Source organism: Macaca nemestrina, chromosome 7 (genome assembly GCF_043159975.1).
Source record: "Macaca nemestrina isolate mMacNem1 chromosome 7, mMacNem.hap1, whole genome shotgun sequence".
NCBI classification, from domain to species: Eukaryota; Metazoa; Chordata; class Mammalia; order Primates; family Cercopithecidae; genus Macaca; species Macaca nemestrina.
The window spans coordinates 151,604,358-151,627,372 of NC_092131.1; the positions used below are offsets into that span (position 1 = coordinate 151,604,358).

Genomic DNA, 23,015 nt, shown 5'->3' on the forward strand with positions numbered 1-23,015 from the left:
GATGTATAGAAAATCCAAGTTGGAGTGGTGCCTGATACAGGTGAAAATCAGTTTGCAGCTACTGGAAGAGAGAGGAGCATATCAGTTGTTTAAAACAAAAAGCCAGTGTTAACAGGCTCAGAGAAATGAAGTTGAAAGGAATAGTTGTAGCTGCTGAATAGAAGCGAAATTCCAACGTGGTTCCATTAAAATGACTTCTCAGCGATCTCTCCCTGCAGATGACTTCGGTATCTACTATGTCCTGTGAGCCTTGATCTACTACAGCTTTCTAGATAAGCCCAGCTCAGAGGAGTCAGGGGATACATGCTACATTCAGGAGGGTTCTCCCAGGTGTGACCCATGGGAGGTCCCCCGAAAGGAAGGAAGATTGTGCCTAATATCTTGGCAATAAATACATGTTCTTCCTAAAGGGTGACAGTCTAGGACCTCCTGTGATATCAGTGAGTAAAAGTGAAAATGACCATTCTTATAACAGTGAACACTTTTCAAACTGGCATAACTGTGCTTAAAAGCATGTGAGGTCACTGTCTCATGGAGGCCAACTTTAAATACAATATATGGAAAGAAAAATCCCAGAGGACATAGATACCGGGTTGCCTGGCACGATATAAAAAATTACAAGAGGGGCTGGGTGCGGTGGCTCAAGCCTGTAATCCCAGCACTTTGGGAGGCCAAGACGGGCGGATCACGAGGCCAGGAGATCGAGACCATCCTGGCTAACACGGTGAAACCCCGTCTCTACTAAAAAATACAAAAACCTAGCCGGGCGAGGTGGCGGGCGCCTGTAGTCCCAGCTACTCGGGAGGCTGAGGCAGGAGAATGGCGTGAACCCGGGAGGCGGAGCTTGCAGTGAGCTGAGATCCAGCCACTGCACTCCAGCCTGGGCGACAGAGTGAGACTCCGTCTCAAAAAAAAAAAAAAAAAAAATTACAAGAGGAAGCTCTGTGCAGGGAGAGGAGGTGCCCTTCGGAACCCTCAGTGTTCTCTCCGTGCAGGCAGGTCTGGCCAATTCACATGAACACTCTAATCCTGTAGCTTACTGGGAAGGACATCCTAGACCAGTCACTTAAAAAACTTTTTTAAGTTGTCATTTATTGATGAACCTGTGTCAAGTACCTTGCATGATACCTTCATAATCCTCACAACCATCCTATAAGGCAGATGACATTATTCATATTTTATAGACAAGAAACAGACATAGAATCCCAGATCCTATAACTAGTAAATGGCATAGTTGGGATTTAAACTAAGATCCATTTTTTACAAAGTCTGTGTGCTTTCTCCTTTCCATGTATATATGTGTGTGCGTATTTATATGTATATAGCTATATACATATATACATATATGTGTGCTCTTAAGATATCTATATGCATGCTCTTAATATGTGTATATGTTATGCTTTCGATATATATGCTATATATACATATATACACAAATACACACATATATAAATCACATATATAGGCAATCTTAATATATATAAATCCAAATATCTCAATGGATAGATATATTGGGAGAGAGGGAGGGAGGCAAACAGATGATAGCCAGGTATTCCTTTTCTCTACATACCACCACACACCCCGCGAGTAAATGGCTAAATCACTTCAAACCTGACATCTCATCTGTAAAATGGGATGTAAAAATAATTGTTCCTGCCTTACACAATTGTTGAGAGATTTAATGGGAAAATGCATGTTAAGTACTTAAATAGTGCCAGGCTCACTACCTGATAGCTATTGTTTTATTAACTTTTAATAATAATAATAATAATTTAATTACTTGTCCAGCAAGTTGTCGGTTGTCTTGCTTTGGTTTTAGAAAGAAATTTCTATCTGTCTTATTTGGCTTCAGGCACTTGTTCACAGTTCTGTTCTAAGTAATGTAATTTTGTTTTTAATTTAATTTAATTTAATTTATGTAATAGAGACAAGATCTCACTATGTTACCCTGGCTGGTCTCAAACTCCTGGCCTCAGGCAGTCCTCCCACCTCGGCCTCCCAAAGGGCTGGGATTACGGGTGTGAGCCACTATGCTCTGCCATGCTGTAATTTTAGACTCCAAGTTCCCATACTTCCTGTCCTTGGTGGGGAATGCATTTGGAGGAAGTCTTATTAAGAACTCTTCTTTATTTCACAATATTGAGAGGCTTATTGTCATTTGTACTTATTTTGTTCTCTCAAAACCCTTTCTTTCCATGTGGCACCAACACAGTGCAGAGTGCACAGATTACTATGATACCCTTCCAGTTAAGGAGGCTGATGGGAGCCAGCCCTGTTCTCAGGGCGTCACTGGCTTGCGGAACTTGGGCAACACATGCTACATGAATGCCATCTTACAGTGTCTCTGCAGCATCTCGCCGCTGGTGGAATACTTCCTCTCCGGGAAGTATATCACTGCTCTTCAAAAGTAAGCCCATTTGCATTCCCTGCAGCCCAGCTCCCACCCCCACTTCCCCACAGGTGAGGTTAGAGAAGGAACTCTGGAATCCCTATTAAGGGATTAAACAAACAAGTCAGTAGAGGTTGTAGCTTCCCAGATAACATGCGAGAGTAAGTAAAAGTGGGAAGGGCAACCAAGAAATGAATGCAGCTCCTTTATTTTTATTTTTATTTTTTAAATTTTTGTTGTTGTTGAGACAGGGTCTCGTTCTGTTGCCCAGGCTGGAGTGCAGTGGAACGATCTTGGCTCCCTGCCACCTCTGCTCCTCAGGTTCAAGTGACTCTCCTGCCTCAGCCTCCTGAGTAGCTGGGATTACAGGCACGCACCACCATGCCTGTCTATTTTTTTTTGTATTTTTTTGTATTTTTAGTAGAGAGGGGGTTTCACCATGTTGGACAGGCTGGTCTTAAACTCCTGACCTCAAGTGATCCACCTCTCCCAACCCACCACCTCGGCCCCGCAAAGTGCTGGAATTTCAGGCATGAGCCTCTGAGCCTGGCCTCCTTTTTTTTTCTTTTAGACAGAGTCTTGTTCTGTCACCCAGACTGGGGTGAAGTAGTGGTATGATCACAGCTCACCGCAGCCTCGACCTTCTGGGGGCTCAAGCGATCCTCCTGCATTGGCCTCCCAAAGTGCTGGGGTTACAGGCATGAGACACCACGCTCTTCCATTTTGAGACTAATTTCCCAGGCTTGGGTGATGAAGTGCCTTCTTTTCATTAAATCAGCCAGAAACATATCCCTTTCTTCTTCCAAGCGATTGCAGTGAGGTTGCCACTGCTTTTGCCTACCTGATGACAGACATGTGGCTGGGAGACTCAGACTGTGTCTCACCAGAAATATTCCGGTCAGCTCTTGGCAACCTCTACCCAGCATTTACGAAAAAGACGCAACAAGATGCTCAGGAATTCTTGATTTATGTCCTAAATGAACTTCATGAAGCTCTAAAAAAGGTAAGTAGAATTAATGACCTTGAAATAGGATAGTTCTGCACCTTTATCAGCAACTTCCATTTTTCCTTCTTTTGCTTGTTCAGTTAATATTGTCTACTTTGTGCCAAGCACTGTGGTAGGTGTCCCATGGAGAACATCCAAGTTAGTATTTCAATGTGTAGCTGTATTTACCAAACTTACTTGTCATCAGAATCACCTGGGAAGATTTTACAGCACAGATGTTAAGGCACATACTCCAAGGGTAATGAATTAGAACGTCTTTGGGGAAAGCTTACTTGGCATTTCCAGTGGTCAGCCAGGCGTGGGAAACACTAGTCTACTTTTCTTTGGAAATAAAGGCTGCATGGACTAGTTTTTAAAAGTGCAAAATATATTCCTCATGAGAAATATAGAATTTTATAGCTTACATTTTCTTGGGACCTACAAATCCATGAAAATATTAAGCTTGATATTAGATTAAGCAACAGATCTACGCACTACAAAATTTCATCCTCGTACCAAACACGCCTAACCTGAGTTCATCACCGAATTAGGACATACGTTTCATTAAACATGAAGTCATCAGTTACTCTAGAGGTTTTGCCTTTATTTACAAAACTCACTGCCCTTAGTCTTGGTCTGAGACCCACATTCTCTGAAAATGTGTCCTTGACTTTATGTAATGTCCTTCTGCTAATGTTACCTCACTGCACCTCTAATACCCAGGGAATGGTTAGCATCGAGATTGCAAACTATAGCTATTAATTGTTCTCATTGGCAGGCCTCAGTTCCGTTTTTCATTTAGAGTAATAAAAAAAATTCATGGCCGGGTGCTGTGGTTGACACCTGTAATCCCAGCATTTTGGGAGGCGGAGGCGGGTGGATCACTTGAGGTCAGGAGTTCGAGACCATCCTGGCTAACATGGTGAAACCCCATCTCTACTAAAAATACAAAAATTAGCCGGGCATGTTGGCGGGCGCCTGTAGTCCCAGCTACTCGGGAGGCTGAGGTAGGAGAATTGCTTAAACTCAGAAGGTGGAGGTTGCAGTGAGCTGAGATCTCGCCACTGCACTCCAGCCTGGGTGACGGAGTGAGACTCCGTCTCAAAACAACAACGAAAAAAAACCAACAATGAAAAGAAAGAAAAAAAAAACGTATTCATGGCAGCACTTTTTAAAGAGAAGAGGCGAATGGGCAGTAAAAATCCCTCATGTCCTCTTCTACAGCCAATCTGAAACAAATAGCATTCTGTTTCCCAAGATCAGACTAGGAATTAGGGGAATGAAGTTACTGTCAGGGTGGAATACTTTGGCAGCAGAGTGTGACGAAACAAGCAAGCAGAAGTGGAATGGTGAGCACAGCCCCAAATTAGAGCCAGCTGTGGAGCTAACGCATCTTCAAAATGTATATTCTACTGAGGCTCTTCAATCACTGAAAACTCAGGGTGTGCCCCAGAAACGCTGTTGCTGAGTATGAGCTAGATCCAAACCAGGCCACAAGGCTAGTTCTGCCAGGCTGCCTTAGGAATTTCAGATTTGCTCTCTTATCTTTTTTTTAAAAAATTAACCCTGTAGAGACAGGATTTTGCTATGTTGCCCAATCTGATCTCAAACTCCTTGTCTCACGTGATCCTCCCGACTCAGCCTCCCAAAGCACCACCATTACAGACGTGAGCCACCATGCCTGGCCAAGATTTGCTCTTTTAAAAAAGTGTTTTCTAGAAGTTAAAGGAGAAAAGGCTACAGAATTTAACCTGGAGGGACTGGAGACAGGAAAGATTGGATTTCTTAATATTTTACCTTTAGATCTGCTTGAGTGACCTAATGCTAATTTAGCTTACTTACCCCCTTCCCAGGAAAAACTAGCTCCCAAGGCTGGTAACTTATGGGGCCATGGGTATATGTTTTACCAGAGTTAGGGTGTCATCACTCCTCTGTTTCACCTAAAGGGAAAATATCTGAATTATCAGAAATTACACATGATATATATACTTTCAAGGATATCTTACTTTATTGTCTGAATCCAAAACTAAGTGGTTTCTGGTAGCAATGTATCATTCTGATAGAAAAAAAAGCAGTCATGTCATTGAAAACTTTTTTTTTTTTGAAACATGGTCTCACTCTGTCACCCAGGCTGGAGTGCAGTAGTGCTAACACGGCTCACTGCAGTCTCGAACTCCTGGGCTCAACTGATCCTCCAACCTCAGCCTCCTAAGTAGCTGTCACCATAGATGTGTGCTACCACACCTAGCTCATTTTTTTTTTCTTTGTAGAGATGGGATCTCACCATGTTGCCACAGTCTTTTTTAAATAACCAGTAATTAATCTGGGTGAAATTTGCTCCTTGATTCAGTACCACTACCCCCGGAGAAGATCACACGAGAAAGGTTCTGCTCAGAGATGCTGCAGGAAGTGGATTACCACTGAGACATCCGTCATCACCCAGCTGTTTGAAGGGCAGCTCAATTATAGCATCGTGTGTTTAAAGTGTGAGAAATGCACCTACAAGAACGAAGTCTTCACTGTCCTCTCACTCCCCATTCCATCCGAATATGAATGCTCCCTTCAGGTAGGAATGCGGTATTCCTGGACACTTTGTCTTGCTATACTCTCAGCCTGGATTTTCTCAGGGCTATTTCCTACATTTGTTTAGTATGAGAGGCAGCTTTATAACTTTAATTTTAAAAGAAATAGGCTGGGCGAGTGGCTCATGCCTGTAATCCTAGCACTTTTGGCCGAGGCAGGCGGATCACCTGAGGTCAGGAGTTCAAGACCAGCCTGGCCAACATGGTGAAACCCTGTCTCTACTAAAAATACAAAAATTAGTTGGGCATGATGGCGGGCACCTGTAATCCCAGCTACTTGGGAGACTGAGCCATGAGAATCGCTTGAAGCCGGGAGGTGGAGGTTGTAGTGAGCCAAGATCGCACCACTGCACTCTAGCCTGGGCGACAGAGTGAGTCTCCGTCTCAAATAAGTAAATAAATAAATAAATAAATAAATAAATAAATGAAAGAGGAAGTCCATGATGACAGAATTTTTTTTTTAGGGACATACTGGTCAAAAGTTACTAGGAATTCAATCATATTTTTAAATGTACTCAATGAAATAGCCTGATTGTAAAATTGGAAATATAGTGGGGTTTATTCAGTCTATTGAGATAGATTTGTGCATAAAAGAAATTTGTAATTTCTAGAAAAAATTTGTGACCCTCCCTTACCCCAGAGGTCTGTAAGGCCCAGACTTGGAACTAGATATAAAACATTCTAAACTCTCAGTCTCGCGCTCTTATATTTTGGACTAAAGCTGTGAAATGTTTTGGAAAGACAGAATGGAATCTAGTGCCTTGGTTTACCTCTCAAATTTTCTTCGCCACAATGCCAAAAGTTAATCTGTAACTGGGGATGTGGGCATGGGGTGAGTGGCAGTAGAAGGCAGCCAGCGATAAGGAGCAAACAAGGGGCAGACAGCAATAAGTTTTCTTGCAGAATTATATAAATTTATATTTTTTTCTTCCTAAATTATGAAAGCACATTTTATTGCTAAAAGTTTTACCTACCAGAATTGGAGAATAGAATCCTATTACTTATTCAGCACTGGGCTTTGTTTCTCAGCTCAAACTGCTAAAGATTGTTGGAAAGAAATTCCAAACACCCAAGTAAGGTGCCAGTGGGTCCTCTGCAAACAAAATCTGTGCTCATCTTCTTCTTCCAGTTAGTGGTTTGCAGAACCAAGGACCTGGCCACATTGAGGATCTCTCCTATGGATATGGGGTCTAATTTTTCCCTGTTCTGCTATCTTTATCATAGGCCACCCCCAAACCCTGAAAGTCATTTTTGTCACCAGATCATTTTAGCAATGAGATGAATAGCATAAAGCAGCTGCCTGATTTCACTGGTGAAAATTGCAAAGTTGCTTGAGCCATTACAGGCTCAAGCCTGTAATCCCAGCACTTTGAGAGGCCAAGGCAGGCGGATCACGAGGTCAAGAGATCGAGACCATCTTGGCCAACATGGTGAAACCCCATCTCTACTAAAAATACAGAAATTAGCTGGGCATGGTGGCATGCGCCTGTAGTCCTGGCTACTTGGAGGCTGAGGCAGGAGAATCGCTTGAACCCAGGAGGCGGAGGTTGCAGTGAGCCAAGATTGTGCCACTGCACTCCAGCCTGGTGACAGAGCGAGACTCCCTCTCGAAAAAATAAATAAATAAATAAAATAACAAATAAATAAATAAAAATTGCAAAATCACTATTATTCAGGAAAAAGAAAAGTTAAAATGCTGATTTATAGGCTGGGTGTGGTGGCTCACGCCTGTAATCCCAGCACTTTGGGAGGCCGAGGTAGGCAGATCACCCCCTTTCTACTAAAAATACAAAGATTAGCTGGGCTTGGTGGTGCGCGCCTGTAGTCCCAGCTCCTTAGGAAGCTGAGGCAGGAGAATCACTTGAACTGTGAGGTGGAGGTTGCAGTGAGTCGATGCCACTCCAGCCTGTGCAACAGAGCGAGACTCCATCTCAAAAAAAAAGAAAACAAAAAACCCAAAAAACTGATTTATAGATTATAAGTGAGGTAGGCACTCAAATCCATCTCAGTAACAAGAAAGAAACACCTTCTAGGTGGATTTTACAGGTATCTGGCTGCAACTAGTGAGACTGTTATCTTCTGGACTTGTTGACTTTGAGAAAAGCACTGAGAATTACATTTCCTCGGCATTTGCAAAATTCCAATAGAAACAGAGAGTGCAGGTCGCAGTTGATCCAATTTGGTCACCAAATCCTTTTTTTCCTGAACAGGACTGTCTCCAGTGTTTTTTTCAACAAGACACACTGACCTGGAACAACCAAATTCACTGCTCCTTTTGTGAAACCAAGCAAGAAACTGCCGTGAGGGCTGGTATTTCCAAGGCACCCAAAATAATTATTTTTCACCTTAAAAGGTATGGATTTTTACATTTTGTGGGCACGTATTTTCGAACAGCTTTCTAGAGATGTAATTCACACGCCAATAATTGGCCCATTTAGAGTATACAGTTCAATGATATTTGGTATATTACATTATTGTTTTTAAATTGTGATAAAATACATACAGCATAACATAAAACTTTGCCATTTTAGCAATTCTAATCATACAATTCATTGGCATTCATTATTCACAATGTTGTGCAACAATCATCACTGTTTCTAAAACTTCTTCATCACCCAAACAGAAACTCTGTAACCTTTAGTAACTCCACATTCCTGCCCCGCCAGTCCCTGGTAAGATACTTCAGTGATGGTCTGTCAAGGTCTTTGGTGTATTTTAAAAATTGGGTTGTTGGTTTTGGTTTTCTTTCTCTCTTTTCTTTCTTTCTTTCTTTCTTTCTTTCTTTCTTTCTTTCTTTCTTTCTTTCTTTCTTTCTTTCTTTCTTTCTTTCCTTCCTTCCTTCCTTCCTTCCTTCCTTCCTTCCTTCCTTCCTTCCTTCCTTCCTTCCTTCCTTCCTTCCTTCCCTCCTTCCCTCCTTCCCTCCTTCCCTTCCTTCCCTTCCTTCCCTTCCTTCCCTTCCTTCCCTTCCTTCCCTTCCTTCCCTTCCTTCCCTTCCTTCCCTTCCTTCCCTTCCTTCCCTTCCTTCCCTTCCTTCCCTTCCTTCCCTTCCTTCCCTTCCTTCCCTTCCTTCCCTTCCTTCCCTTCCTTCCTTCTTTCTTTCTTCTTTTTGAGATGGAGTCTCACTCTGTTGCCAGCTGGAGTGCAGTGATGTGATCTCGGCTCACTGCAACCTCCACCTCCCGAGTTCAAGCTATTCTCCTGCCTCAGCCTCCCTAGTAGCTGGGACTACAGGTGCATGCCACCATGCACAACTAATTTTTTTTTTGTATTTTTAGTAGACATGGGGTTTCACCATGTTGGCCAGGATGGTCTAATCTCTTGACCTCATGATCCGCCCGCCTCGGTCTCCCAGAGTTCTGGGATTACAGGTGTGAGCCACTGCGCCTGGCCAACTTGTTGGTTTTCTAATTGTTGAGTTTTAAGATTTCCCTTCCCTTCCCTTCCCTTCCCTTCCCTTCCCTTCCCTTCCCTTCCCTCCCCTCCCCTCCCCTCCCCTCCCCTCCCCTCCCCTCCCCTCCCCTCCCTTCTTTTTTTCAGTCTCTTGCTTTGTCACACAGACTGGAGTGCAGTGGTGCAATCTCAGTTCTTGCAGTCTCCACTTCTCTGGTTCAAGCCATTCTCCTGCCTCAGCCTCCAGAGTAGCTGGGACTACAGGCACCTGCCAGCATGTCTGGCTAATTCTTACTTTTTTTGGTAGAGACAGGTTTTCACCATGTTGCTCAGGCAGGTCTCGAACTCCTGAGCTCAGGTGATCTGAATGATCTGCCCACCTCGGTCTCCCAAAGTGCTTGGATTATAGGCATGAGCCACTGTGCCTAGCCAAATTTCTTGTATATTTTCAATAGCAGTTCTTTACCAGATGTGGTTTTTTGTTTTTTTGTTGTTGTTGTTGTTTTGTTTTTTTTAGTCCATGGCTTGTTTTTTATTGTCTTGACAGTTTTGTAGAGCAGAAAATTTTGACTTTAATGGAGTCCAGCTTATCAATTCTTTTGTAAAGGAGGCCTTTGGTGTTGTAGCTAAAAAGTCATTGCCAAACACAAGATTATCTAGATCTTCTCCAGTGTTATCTTCCAGGAGTTTTGTAGCTTTCTGTTTTACGTTTTGGTCTGTGATCCATTTTGAGTTAATTTTTGTGAAGGGTGTAAGGTTTGTGTGTGGATTCTTCTTCTTCTTTTTTTTTTTTCATGTAGATATCCAGTTGTCCCAGCACCATTTGTTGAAAAACGTTATCTTTTCTCCATTGTATTACCTTTGTTCCTTTGTCAATGATCAGTTGATCATATCTTTGTGGGTCCATTTCTCAGCTCTCTTGTCTATACCATTCTTTTTCTAATTTTTTTTTTTTTCAGCAATACCACACTGTCTTGATTATTCTGGTTTTAAAATAAGTTTTGAAGTTTGGTAATGTCAGTCCAATTATGTTTTCCTTCAGTATAGTTTTGGCTACTCTGGATCTTTTACCTCATCCCATAAACTTTAGAATCATTTTGTCAATATCCACAAAATAAGTTATTGGGATTTTGATTGGGATTACATTGTATTTACAGATCAAATTGGGAAGAACTGACATCTTGACAATATTGAAGCTTCTTATCCATGAATATAGAATATATCTCTGTTTATTTAGGTTCTTCTCGGATTTCTTTCATGAGAATTTTCTAGTTTTCCTTCTATAGGTCTTGTACATATTTTGTTAATTTTATAACTAAGTATTTCATTTTTGAGGGTGCTAATGTGAATGGTATTGTGATTTTTTTTATTTAAAAATTTTTGTTTGAGACGGAGTCTTGCTCTGTCACCCAGGCTGGAGTGCAGTGACACGGTCTCGGCTCACTGCAAGCTCCGCCTCCCGGGTTCACACCATTCTCCTGCCTCAGCCTCCCAAGTAGCTGGAACAAAGGTGCCCGCCACCTCGCCCGGCTATTTTTAGTAGAGACAGGGATCCCCCGCGTAGCTAGGATGGTCTCGATCTCCTGACCTTGTGATCCGCCCGCCTTGGCCTCCCAAAGTGCTGGGATTACAGGCATGAGCCACCGCGCCCAGCCTGGATCTGTCCATTTCTGACAGAGGTGTGTTAATATCTCCAACAATAAAAGTGGATTTATCTATTTCTCCTTGCAGTTCTATCAGTTTTTCCTTTGTGTGTGTGTGTGTGTGCGCGTGTGTGTGTGTGTTTGTGAGACAGAGTTTCGCCCTGTTGCCCAGGCTGGAGTGCAGTGGTGCAGTCTCGGCTCACTGCAAACTCTGCCTCCTGGGTTTAAGCAATTCTCATGTCCCAGCCTCCCGAGTAGCTGGGATTACAGGTGCGTGCCACCACATCTGCCTAGTTTTTGTATTTTTAGTAGAGACAGGGTTTAGCCATGTTGGCCAGGCTGGGCTCAAACTCCTGACCTCAAGTGGCCCGCCCACCTCGGCCTCCCAATGTGCTGGGATTACAGACATGAGCCACGGTGCCCAGCCAGTTTTTCCTCATGTATTTTGACCCTTTGTTGTTAAGTGCATGTATGTTAAGAATTTCTATGTCTTCTTGAAAAATGGATCCCTTTATCATTATATATGGCCCTTTTTATCCTCAATCACTTTTTTTGTTTTGAAGACTGCTCTGTCTGAAGTTAATATAGCTACTCCCACTTTCTTAGTGGTAGGATGGTTTGTTTTCCTCCATCTGTTTACTTTAGTCTCTATGTGTCTTTATATTTCAAGTATGTTTCTTGTACACAGTATATAGTTGAATTTTGTTTTTGATTCACTGTGACAATCTGTGTTTTAATTAATGTATATAGACCACTGACATTCAAAGTGATCATTGATGCTGTTGGGTTAAATATCTGTTGTACTTGTTACTGCCTTCTATTTGTTGCCCTTGTTCTTTGTGTTCCTGTTTTTATCTACCACTCTTTTCCTGCTTTTTGTGGTTTTAATTGAGCATCTTATATGACTCCATTTTCTCTCCTTTATTACCATATAAGCTATACTTTTAAAAACATTTTTTAGTGGTTGCCTTAGAGTTTGCAATATACGGCCGGGCGCGGTGGCTCAAGCCTGTAATCCCAGCACTTTGGGAGGCCGAGACAGGTGGATCACGAGGTCAGGAGATCGAGACCATCCTGGCTAACACGGTGAAACCCCATCTCTACTAAAAAATACAAAAAAACTAGCTGGGCGAGGTGGCGGGCGCCTGTAGTCCCAGCTACTCGGGAGGCTGAGGCAGGAGAATGGCGCGAACCTGGGAGGCGGAGCTTGCAGTGAGCTGAGATCCAGCCACTGCACTCCAGCCTGGGCGACAGAGCGAGACTCCGTCTCAAAACAAAAGAGTTTGCAATATACATTTACGACTAATCCATGTCCACTTTCAAATAACACCATACTGCTTTCCTTGTATCACTGCTGTCATTCATTTCACTTATATATAAAGATACACAAGAATATATATGATATATACATAAGCATACATAATTGAATATATTGTCTCTATTATTGTTTTGAATAAACTGTTATGTTAGATCAATTAATAATAAGAAAAAAGTTTTTATTTTACCCTCACTTATTCCTTCTTCAGTGCTCTTTCTTTATGTCGATCCAAGCGTTTGACCTATATCATTTTCCTTCTCTGTAAAGGATTTCTTTTAACATTTTTTTTTTTTTGAGATGGAGTCTTACTCTGTTGCCCAGCCTGGAAGGCAGTGGCATGATCTCGGCTCACTGCAACCTCTGCCTCACGGGTTCAAGCGATTCTCCTGCCTCAGCCTCCCGAGTAGCTGAGATTACAGACCTGCACCACCATGCCAGGCTAATTTTGTATTTTTGGTAGAGACAGGGTTTCACCATGTTGCCAGGTGGTTTTGAACTCCCTACCTCAAGTGATCCACCTGCCTTGGCTTCCCAGAGTAGCTGTGATTACAGGCATGAGCCACCATGCCCAGCCTCTTTTAACATTTCTTGCAAGGCAGGTCTACTGGCAAAAAATTCCCTTAATGTTTCTTTGTCCAATGACGTCTTTATTTCCCTTCACGTTTGAAGGTTAATGTTACAGGGTACAGAATTCTAGGTTGGTGGTTTTCCTCCCTTTTAACACTTTCAGTATTTTATTCCACTTTCTTCTTGTTTGCATGGTTTCTGAGAAGTTAGATGTAATTCTTATGTCTGCTCCTCTATAGGTGTGCTTTCTGCCCCCAATCTGGCTTCTTTTGGGATTTTTTTCCTTATCTTTGATATTCTGCAGTTTGAAAATGAAATGCCTAGGTGTCATTTTTCTGGTATTTATCTTTCTTGGTGTTCTCTGAGCTTCCTGAATCTGTGGTTTGGTGTATGGCATTAATCTGGGAAAATTCTCAGTCATTACTATTTCAAATATTTTTTCTGTTCTTTTCTCTTTCTTTTCCTTTTGGTATTTCCATTATACAGATGTTACATCTTCGTAGTTGTCCCACAGTCCTTGGATATTGTTGTGCTTTTTTTTTTTTTTAAGTCTATTTTCTTTCTTTCTTTCTTTTTTTTTTTTAGTAGAGATCCAGGGACGGGGGCAGGGGCTCTTACTTTGTTGCCCAGGCTGGTCTGGAACTCCTGGGCTCAGGCGATTCTTCCACCTTGGCCTCCCAAAGTGCTGGGATACAGGCGTGAGCCACCGTGCCCAGCCAGTCTTTTTCTTTCTTCTTTTCAGTTTTAAAGATTTCTGCTGAGGTTCCTCAAGCTCAGAGATTCTTTCTTCAGCTGTGTGCAGTCTACTAATAAGCCCATCAGAGGCTTTCTTCACGTGTTAGTGTTTTTTTCCTCTAGCAGTTAAAAAAACAAAAACAAAAACAAAAACTAACCACTATACTAACAAGGATACCTCTAGCATTTCTTTCAGTTCATTCTTAGGATTTCCAGGTCTCTGCTTACATTGACCATCTGTTCTTGCATGCTGTCTACTTTATTCATTAGAACCCTTAGTATGTTCATCAGTTTTAAATTCTCAGTCTGGTAATTCCCACACCCCTGCCCTATCTGGTTCTGATACTTAACTGTCTCTTCAAACTGTGTTTTTCGCCTTTTAGTATGCCTTGTAATTTTTTCCTGATAGCCAGTTATGATGAACTGGGTAAGAGAAACTGACGTAAACAGACCTTGATGATGTGGTGGTAAGGCGGAGGGGCAGGGGAAGCGCTGTATAATCCTATGAGTGGGTCTCGGTCTTCTAATGAACTTAAGCCTCCAGACTACGAACTTCACAAGTGCGCCTCAGTCCCTTCACACCTGCTTCGGTGGAACAGGATGGTTATGCGTGGGCTGGAGTTAGGTGTTTTCCTCCCCCCAGGTCAGTTAAGCTCTGATAAAACCCCAGCAGGTTAGGCTCTGGTTGATCAGTTTCTCCTGTGGGCGGGCGTGAAGAGCCGGGTGCGCCAGTGTATTCCAGAATGGTTCCTTTCCCTTCTTCCTCCTGCCAGAACCATGAGGAGAGTTGTCTCTAATACTTACCGTGCGAGTGTGGTTGGGCTCCTGGAGGGAAAACTCACGAAGTAGGGGCCCCCCGTGACTGGATTCTTTGGAGTTTTTAACTCTCAGACTCTTCACTGAGCCTCTAGCAAATTAGTCAATTACAGTCCAGGTTTTCCTACGCAGACCTGTTCCCTCAGAGGTTTCTGCTCGGCAGTGTTGGCTCTGGTAAGTTTGTGATTCTCTGTGTTTGCTGGTCTGTGTTTCCAATTTTGGGGGCAGTGGTTTGTCCTGTGACCTCACCGCTCTTTCAGCTCTACGAAGAGCTGTTTATTTTCCTTTCGGTTAATTCTTTCCTTCCCGAAGGAAAATAACCAAAAGTTTTATTTAGCTTTTAACTTGTTAGGACAGAACGGTGACTTCCAAGTGTCCTTATGTGTAGAACTGAAAACTAGACGTCTCTCATCATTGCTTTCGGTGTTCAAACTGTTCAAAATTGGCCAGTGGGAGCCCCTTCAAGTTAGCTCCTGGGGTCCCATGAGTTTATTAGGGTATGCTTACAAAAAAAAGTATCATTTTTAGTGCACAGTTCTGTGAATTCTGACAAATGCATGCAGTCATGTCGCCATTACAACCAACATATAAACCATTTCCATCACCTCAAAAAGTTCTCTCATGCTCCCAACTAATCACTGTCCTTCCCGACCCTAAGCCTATAGAAATTGCTCATCTGATTCCCAACCTTATAATTTTGTGTTTTTCAGAATGTGCTATGTCATACTGTATGTAGCTTTTAGTTTTTCTTTCACTTAGCATGATTCTTTTGAAATACGTGTTGTTGCATGCATTAGTGGTCCCTTTTTTACTGCTGTGTGCTATTCCTTTTTGTGAGTGTACCACAGTTGCACGTCTCCACCAGTTGATGGACATTTGGGTTGTTTACAGTTTTGAGTAGTTAGGAATACAGCTTCTACAAACACTAGCAGATAGCTTGTTATGTGGGCCTAAGTCTTCATTTCTCTTGGGGTGATACCCAGGTATAGAATTGCTGGATCACATGGCATTCCCTTAGTTTTTTGAAAACAGGGTATTTTGCTTTCTGGCACAAGAATGTCTCGATCTCAGTAATTTCCCAGCCTCAGACCTACATCAGCCATTTTTCCAAAATGAACATAATTTTTTTTTTTTAAAGCTTCTGAGTAACTGATGTGAGCCTAGATTTACAAACTTAGGATCTATGTAACAATACAGAATGTGAAAGATTTTCACAAAATGTTCTTATTAAAACATTATATTAAAACGTTAAAAAAAAAACCTCAGAGCTTGAAAACAACATTGCCAAGACTACCTGTGCCGAAATCAAGATAAGGAAAAGCTGAGTCAGCTTGGTTAGAATAAACAGGTTCAGTTGGAGCAAAAGCCTCAGGAATTATCAATGTGGTTTCCACTTCCCCAATGCTGAGAGCCTTGGTTATCCCTTTCTTTTTGCCCTACTAGATTCAAGTTTAGCTTGAATCTTTACTATCTCACTCCCTGATTCAACTTCCAGTCTCATTTTGGTGAGGTTTGTGGATGTGGTATTTAAATAGATAAGAGAAAAGTAATTTATAAGTCTGTACCAAATAATCTTTCCAAGAAATTACTTTTTTTTTTTTTTTTGAGATGGAGTCTCGCTCTGTCGCCCAGGCTGGAGTGCAGTGGTGTGATCTCAGCTCACTGTAACCTCCACCTCCCAGGTTCAAGTGATTCTCCGACCTCAGCCTCCTGAGTACCTGGGATTACAGGCATCCACCATCATGCCCGGCTAATTTTTTCGCATTTTCAGTAGAGACGAGGTTTCACCATGTTGGCCAGACTGGTTCTAACTCCTGACCTCAAGTGATCCACCTACTTCAGCCTCCCAAAGTGCTAAGATTTCAGGCGTGAGCCACCACACCAGGCCAGAGATTACTTTTTTTTAGAGATAGGGTCTCACTCCATCACCCAGGCTGGAGTGCAGTGGCTCGATCATGACTCCCTCAGCCTCCCTATGCTCAGGTGATCCTCCTACCTTAGCCTCCTGAGTAGCTGGGACTACAGGTGAGAATTCTATGTAGAGACAGGGTTTTGCCTTGTTACTCAGGCTGATCTCAAACTCCTAGGCTCAAGGGATATGCCTGCCTTGGCCTCCCAACATTGTGGGATTACAGGCATGAGCCACTGTGCCCAGCCAAGAAATTACTTTTAAGATACTTGGAATTTGTCATGTAGACAAATGAGTGGTTCACAAGCTTACTTTGTATTTTACACATTATCCCTGCAGGTTTGACATTCAGGGTACAACGAAAAGGAAGCTGAGAACGGATATTCATTACCCACTCACTAATTTGGACCTCACTCCTTATATTTGCCCAATTTTCCGGAAATATCCTAAATACAATCTCTGTGCAGTGGTGGTGAGTAAAAACAAACTGGTAAAAGTAACCCAATTTTGGCCGGGCGCGGTGGCTCACGCCTATAATCCCAGCATTTTCGGAGGCTGAAGCAGGCGGATCACGAGGTCGGGAGATCTAGACCATCCTGGCTAACACAGTGAGACCTCATCTCTACTAAAAATACAAAAAAAAAAAAAAAAAAATTAGCTGGGCGTGGTGGCAGGCACCAGTAGTCCCAGCTACTCGGGAGGCTGAGGTAGAAGAATGGTGTGAACCCGGGAGGCAGAGCTTGCAGTGAGCCGAGATCGCTCCACTGCACTCCAGCCTAGGCAACAGAGCGAAACTCCGTCTCAAAAAAAAAAAAAAAAAAAAAAGTAACCCAATTGTAAAGAAAACTCTAGAATTATCTGCTCGAATCCCTATTTCTCCTGTCTGTCCCTGACTTCTTTTATGCCCTACTTTAAAAATATATAGACCAGGAAACTCTCCACTTTGACCTAGACAAGTAGAGGAACAAAGAAATAAAATATACTGTTCACTGCCTCTTTATTTTCTCTCCACTCAGTGGCTATTTTAGATCTAAGGATACTTGCAAATTGTGCTCCTAGAGGCAGCAGGAGAAGTTGGTTCCAGTAGCTTAACATTGCTTTTGAGACAGGGCCTTGCTTTGTTGCCCAGGCTGGAGTGCTGTCGGTGGCGCAATCACAGCTCACTGCAGCCTCCAACTCAGTGATCCTCCCCGAGTAGCTGAGACTACAGGCATGTGCATTTACAAGCAGCCGAGACTACACGCATGAAAATACAGGCATTTTTTTTTTCTTTTAAAGTAGAGATGAGGTCTCACTATGCTGCCCATGCTGGTCTTGACCTCCTGGGCTCAAGGGACCCTCCCACCCTGGCCCCTTAAAGTGCTGGGATTACAAGCATCAGCCACCAGGCCCAGCCTTTGATAGCTTTATGTTGAATAACCATGAACCACTTTGTGGCCAAAGCCGCAAAACAGTAGGTACATACTAGCCACAAGATTCAATGCCTGTATACAGCCAGGCCTAGAAAAACTCTGGGGTCCCCATGGTTCTAAGTCAACTATGATCAATGAAGATTTCCTGAAGGAAAGAAAGCATGGAGTATAATTTAGACCAAATCACCGAATTCACATCAACCATCCCCAAGTAGCAAGCCTCTCTGGGTTTCTGTTCTGGATCACAGTGTTAAAGATCTGTCTCAGAACATACTCATATTTCAAATTGTACCTGGAGGCCCAGTTGTGTCTACATCAAATGGTTGAGACGCCCGCTGGAGCCCAGTATGATTCACGAGAGTCCACCGAAGTCTCATTTGCCTCTTCAGCTTATTGTTGAATTAGTGTCTTCGAAAATGTGAATCCCACTGGTCTTCCTCATGAGCAGCTCTCGGAACCGTACCTCCACACTTGAACAAAATTATCAGCTCAGTATTTTGTGTGTTCACTTCGAGCCTCGATATTCTCCTTTCCAATTTATCCTGCTCCCAAACATGGTTTTTCTTCTCTCACTTCCTTGCTTGGGAATCTAGAGTGGCATTCTCTTCTCTATTATATCAAATGCAGACTCTGATGTAGATTCCCAAACAGTGCAGGAACTGCCTCCTTTATACTTTACTATTTTTATTTCTCATATAGATGTTTCTGCTTTAAGAAAATCCAAATGACAAAAGTCTGAATTTAATATAAAAATTGTAATTATTGCTGGACTCACTGGCTGCCTCTTGTATTAATAATTCCAGCAATTATGGTGGCTGAGGTGGAAGGATTGTTTGGGGACAGGAGTTAGAGTCTATGGTGAGCTATGATTGATCCTCTGCACTCCAGCCTGGGTGACAGGGCAAGACTCCATCTCTTTAAAAAAAAAAAAAAAAGTATGTGCATTATGGAAATATATATGTTTATATAAAACATCACCCCAAACCTCCTATAAATTCTTAGTCCTAGGCCAGGCACAGTGGCTCACGCCTATAATCCCTGCACTTTGGGAGGCTGAGGTAGGAGGATCGCTTGAGTCCCGGAATTCAAGCCAGCAGCCCTGGCAACATGGAAAAACCCCATCTCTTAAAAAACAAAAAACAAAACAACAACAATAAAAACTTAGTTATTTTAGTAGTCAAACTATTATTGGTTGATTAAGCGGCCAAAAGTTGGTTTTGAAAGAGAACTATATTTAGAATTTGCTGCAAATTGATTCATCAGAGATAAAAACTAAGCATCTGTGAGGCTGGGCATGGTGGCTCACATCTATAATCCCAGCACTTTGGGAGGCTGAGGTGGGCAGATCACCTGAGGTCAGGAGTTTGAGACCAGTCTTGCAAACATGGTGAAACCCCATCTCTACTAAAAATGGAAAAAAATTAGCTGGGTGTGGTGGCGGGTGCCTGTAATCCCAGCTACTCGGGAGGCTGAGGCAGGAGAATTGCTTGAACTTGGGAGGCAGAGGTTGCAGTGAGCGAGATTGGGCCACTGCACTCTAGCTTGAGCGAGTGAGACTTGGTCTCAAAAAAAAAAAATAAAATAAAATAAAATAAAATAAAAAACTAAGCATCTTTGAAATTGTGATGTATGACAGTAGGACTAAAACCATCTAGAGCTTTGCTACTTAAAGTGTAGCCCTCAGGAGAACCATAGCATTGGCACCACTTGTTAGAAATAAAAAATCTCAGGCCAGGCGTGGTGGCTCACACCTGTAATCCCAGCACTTTGGGAGGCTGAGGTGGGCGGATCACGAGGTCAGGAGATTGAGACCAGCCTGGCCAACATGGTGAAACCCCATCTCTACTAAAAATACAAAAAAAAAAAAAAAAAAATTAGCCGGGTGTGGTGGCATCCGCCTGTATTCCCAGCTACTCGGGAGGCTGAGGCAGGAGAATCACTTGAACCCGGGAGGCGGAGGTTGCAGTGAGCTGAGATTGCGCCACTGTACTCCAGCCTGGACGACAGAGAGAGACTCCATCTCAGAAAAAAGAGAAAAAAAGAATCTCAGGCCCTATCTCAGGCTCACTGAATTAGAATCTGCATTTTAATATCCCTGTGTGGTTTCTGTGCATAATGAAGTTTAAGAAGCATACATCTCTAGACTAGAAGGGAAGGATTCCCCTGCGCCATCCTTAAAAGAGATTTATCCAGCCTTTGCATGAGCCCTTGAATAGTTTACTGCTTTGCGAGACAAGCTCTTTATTTGCTAGATTCTTTGTTAGATTTATTTTATGAACACTTACATAGCATTTGTTATGTATCAGGCACTGTTCTAGGCACTTTACAAATAAGCATTTAATCCTTATTCTAGCCTTTGAGGTAGGCACTCTGTATTATTCCCATTTTACAGAATGGGAAACAGGCACAGAGAGGTTAAATGATTTGCCCCAAATCATTCTGCCTACAAAGAGCAGAGCCAAGACCGGAACCCAGGCAGGCTGGCTCCAAACCGTCTTGCTCTCATCTCTGACGCTGTGCTGCCTCTGATTGTTAAGCATGTCTCTATACTGAGCCCAAATCTACCTTCCTCCTTGTAGAGTCTTCCCATTTGTCCTCATTCTGTCCTCTGAAGCAGTGATAGCAATATGTGTGTGGCTTACAGTTAACAAATGCTTGTACATATGCATTAGCAAAGCAAAATACCTTTTTTTCTTATACGTGTTCCTTCAAATATTTGAAAATGGCAATCATATGCTAACAATATCTAACTCCTTCAACCCTCCTCAAATCATTGGTTTCTAGAAAGAGTGTTTTTTAAAATGATGAAATACTTTAGGCACAGAAGTCTGAACGGAATAAGTAGTCATGCTATTTGCCACCTAGGTAAAGAAATAAAACACAGGCCAGGAGCAGTGGCTCACGCCTGTAGTCCCAGCACTTCGGGAGGCCGAGGCAGGAGGATTGCTTGAGCTCAAGAGTTGGAGACCAGCCTGGGCAACATGGTGAAACCCCATCTCTACAAAAAAATTAAAAAGTTAGCTGAGCGTGGTGGTACATACCTGTGGTCCTAGCTACTCAAGGGGCTGAGGTGGGAGGATCACTTGAGCCGGGGAGGTTGAGGCTGCAGCAAGCTGAGATAGTGCCGCTGCACTCCATCCTAAGCAACAGAGGGAAACTCTGCCTAAAATAAAATAATAATATAATACTGTAGATAAAACCCCCTGTGTATCTTTAATGATCTCACTCCCTTCCATTTCCTGATGTAACCATTACCCGAATTCGGTGTATATTATTCCCATGCATTCTTTTCCACAAATGTTTGCATTCTCTGTTTTGCATATTCTCTATATCTGGTATCATACTGAACATACTCTTCTATAGATGCTTTTTCTCTTCAATATTATCTTTAATGATATTAATCCATCAATACATTAGCTTTTTAATTTATTAATATTTTAATTGATAAATCAAAATTTTATACATTAATGGGGTACAATGTCATGTTTTGAGAGATTATGTATCTATATACACGCACGCACACACACACACACAATGTGGAATGATTAAATCAAGCTAACATATTTCTCACCTCACTTATTTTTTGTGGTGAGGCATTTGAAATTTGCTCAGCTATTTTGAAATACACGATACCTTTTATTTACGATAGTCACTCTGCCATGCAATAGGTGTCAGATCTCCTCACTGAAACTTTATACCCTTTGACCAAAAACTCCTCATTCCACACTCCCCTCCCCAGCCTGTGGTAACCACCTCTACTCTCTACTTCGATGAGTTCAATTTTTTTTAGATTCCACACGTAAGTGAAATCGTGCAGTATTTGTCTTTCTGTGCCTGGCTTATTTCACTTAGCATAGTGTCCTGCAGTTCCATCCATGCTGTTGCAAATGGCAGAATTTCCTTTTTAATGGCTGAATAGTGTTCCAGATATATCACATTTTCTTTATTCATTTATCCACTGACAGATGCTTAGTTTGATTCCATATCTTGGCTTTTGTGAATAATACTGCAATGAGCATGGGCGTGTAGATATCCCTTCAACGTATCGATTTCAATTCCTTTGGATGTATATCCAGAAGTCAGATTGCTGGTAGTAGGGTTTTTTTGTTGTTGTTTTTAAAGACTGGGTTTTGCTCTGTCACCCAGGCTGGAGTACAGTGGCACAATCATGGCTCACTGCAGCCTTGAACTCCCAGGCTCAAGCGATCCTCCCACTTCAGCCTCCCAAGTATCTGAGACTACAGGCATGTGTTCCCACACCTGGCCTGGTTTTAGTTTTTCAAATCTTTATACCATTTTCCATAATAACAGTACTAATTTACATTCCCACCAGCAAAGTACAGGATTCCTTTATCTCCACATCTTTGCCAGCACTTGTTACCTTTCATCTTTGTGATAATAGCCATTCTAACAGGTGTGGGGTCATCACTCATTGTGGTTTTCGTTTCTTTTTCCTTAACGCGTAATGATGTTGAACATTTTTGTCATGAACCCACTGGACATTTGTATGTCTTGAGAAATATCTGTTCTGGTTCTTTGTCCATTTTAAAATCAGGTTATTTGTTTTCTTGCTAATGAGTTGAGTTCTTATATATTTTAGATATTAACTGCTTATCAGATGTATGGTTTGCAAATATTTTCACCTATTTGTGTTATCTCTCCCCTTAGTTAATTGTTTCCTTTGCTGTGCAGAAGCTTTCACATTTGATGCAATTCCCTTTGTCTATTTTTGCTTTTATTGCCTGTGCTTTCAGGGTCACATTCAAAATAATCATTGCTCGGCCAGCGTTGTGGAGCTTCTCCAGGTTTACTTATAGTTGTTTCATAGTTTCAGGTCTTATGTTGAAGTCTGTAATCCATTTTGAGCTGGTTTTTGTTTATGATATGAGATAAGGATCCACTTTGATTCTTCTGCCTGTGAATATCCAGTTTTCCTGACACTATTTATTTACTGTCCTTTCCCTATTTTATGTTCTTGGCACCTTTGTGGAAAATCATTTGACCATAAATGCCTGGATTTATTTCTGAGCATTCCATCCTGTTCCACTGGTCTACAGGTCGGTTTTTATGCCAGAACATGCAGTTTTGATTATAACAGCTTTATGTAACAACATATTTTGAGATCAGGGAGTGCGATGCCTCCAGCTTGGTTCTTTTGGCCTGATTGTTTTGGCAATTTGGGGGTCTTTTGTCATTTCATATAAATTTAAGGATTTTTTTCTATTTCTGTGAAAAATTTCATTGGAAGTTTCATAGGGATTGCATTGAA

The 23,015-nt window shown here is 42.2% G+C and overlaps 1 protein-coding gene across 14 annotated transcripts in view; it reads left to right on the plus strand.

Annotated features, from left to right (window-relative positions):
• The window catches only part of LOC105490462 (ubiquitin specific peptidase 50), a 46,885-nt gene continuing 23,870 nt past the window's right edge, over positions 1-23,015 (plus strand). For 3 of the 14 annotated variants that reach the window (XM_011756112.3, XM_024795520.2, XM_071066875.1), the window contains exons 1-6: positions 3-243; positions 2,213-2,407; positions 3,197-3,392; positions 5,725-5,940; positions 8,167-8,309; positions 16,674-16,806. In XM_011756112.3, coding sequence (XP_011754414.1) covers positions 191-243; positions 2,213-2,407; positions 3,197-3,392; positions 5,725-5,940; positions 8,167-8,309; positions 16,674-16,806 — 936 coding nt within the window. In that variant the 5' untranslated portion in view covers positions 3-190. Of the gene's footprint in view, positions 244-421; positions 441-2,212; positions 2,408-3,196; positions 3,393-5,724; positions 5,941-8,166; positions 8,310-16,673; positions 16,807-23,015 lie in introns of those variants that run through there. The other 11 variants (XM_071066874.1, XM_071066873.1, XM_071066868.1 and 8 more) reach the window with 10 other exon arrangements.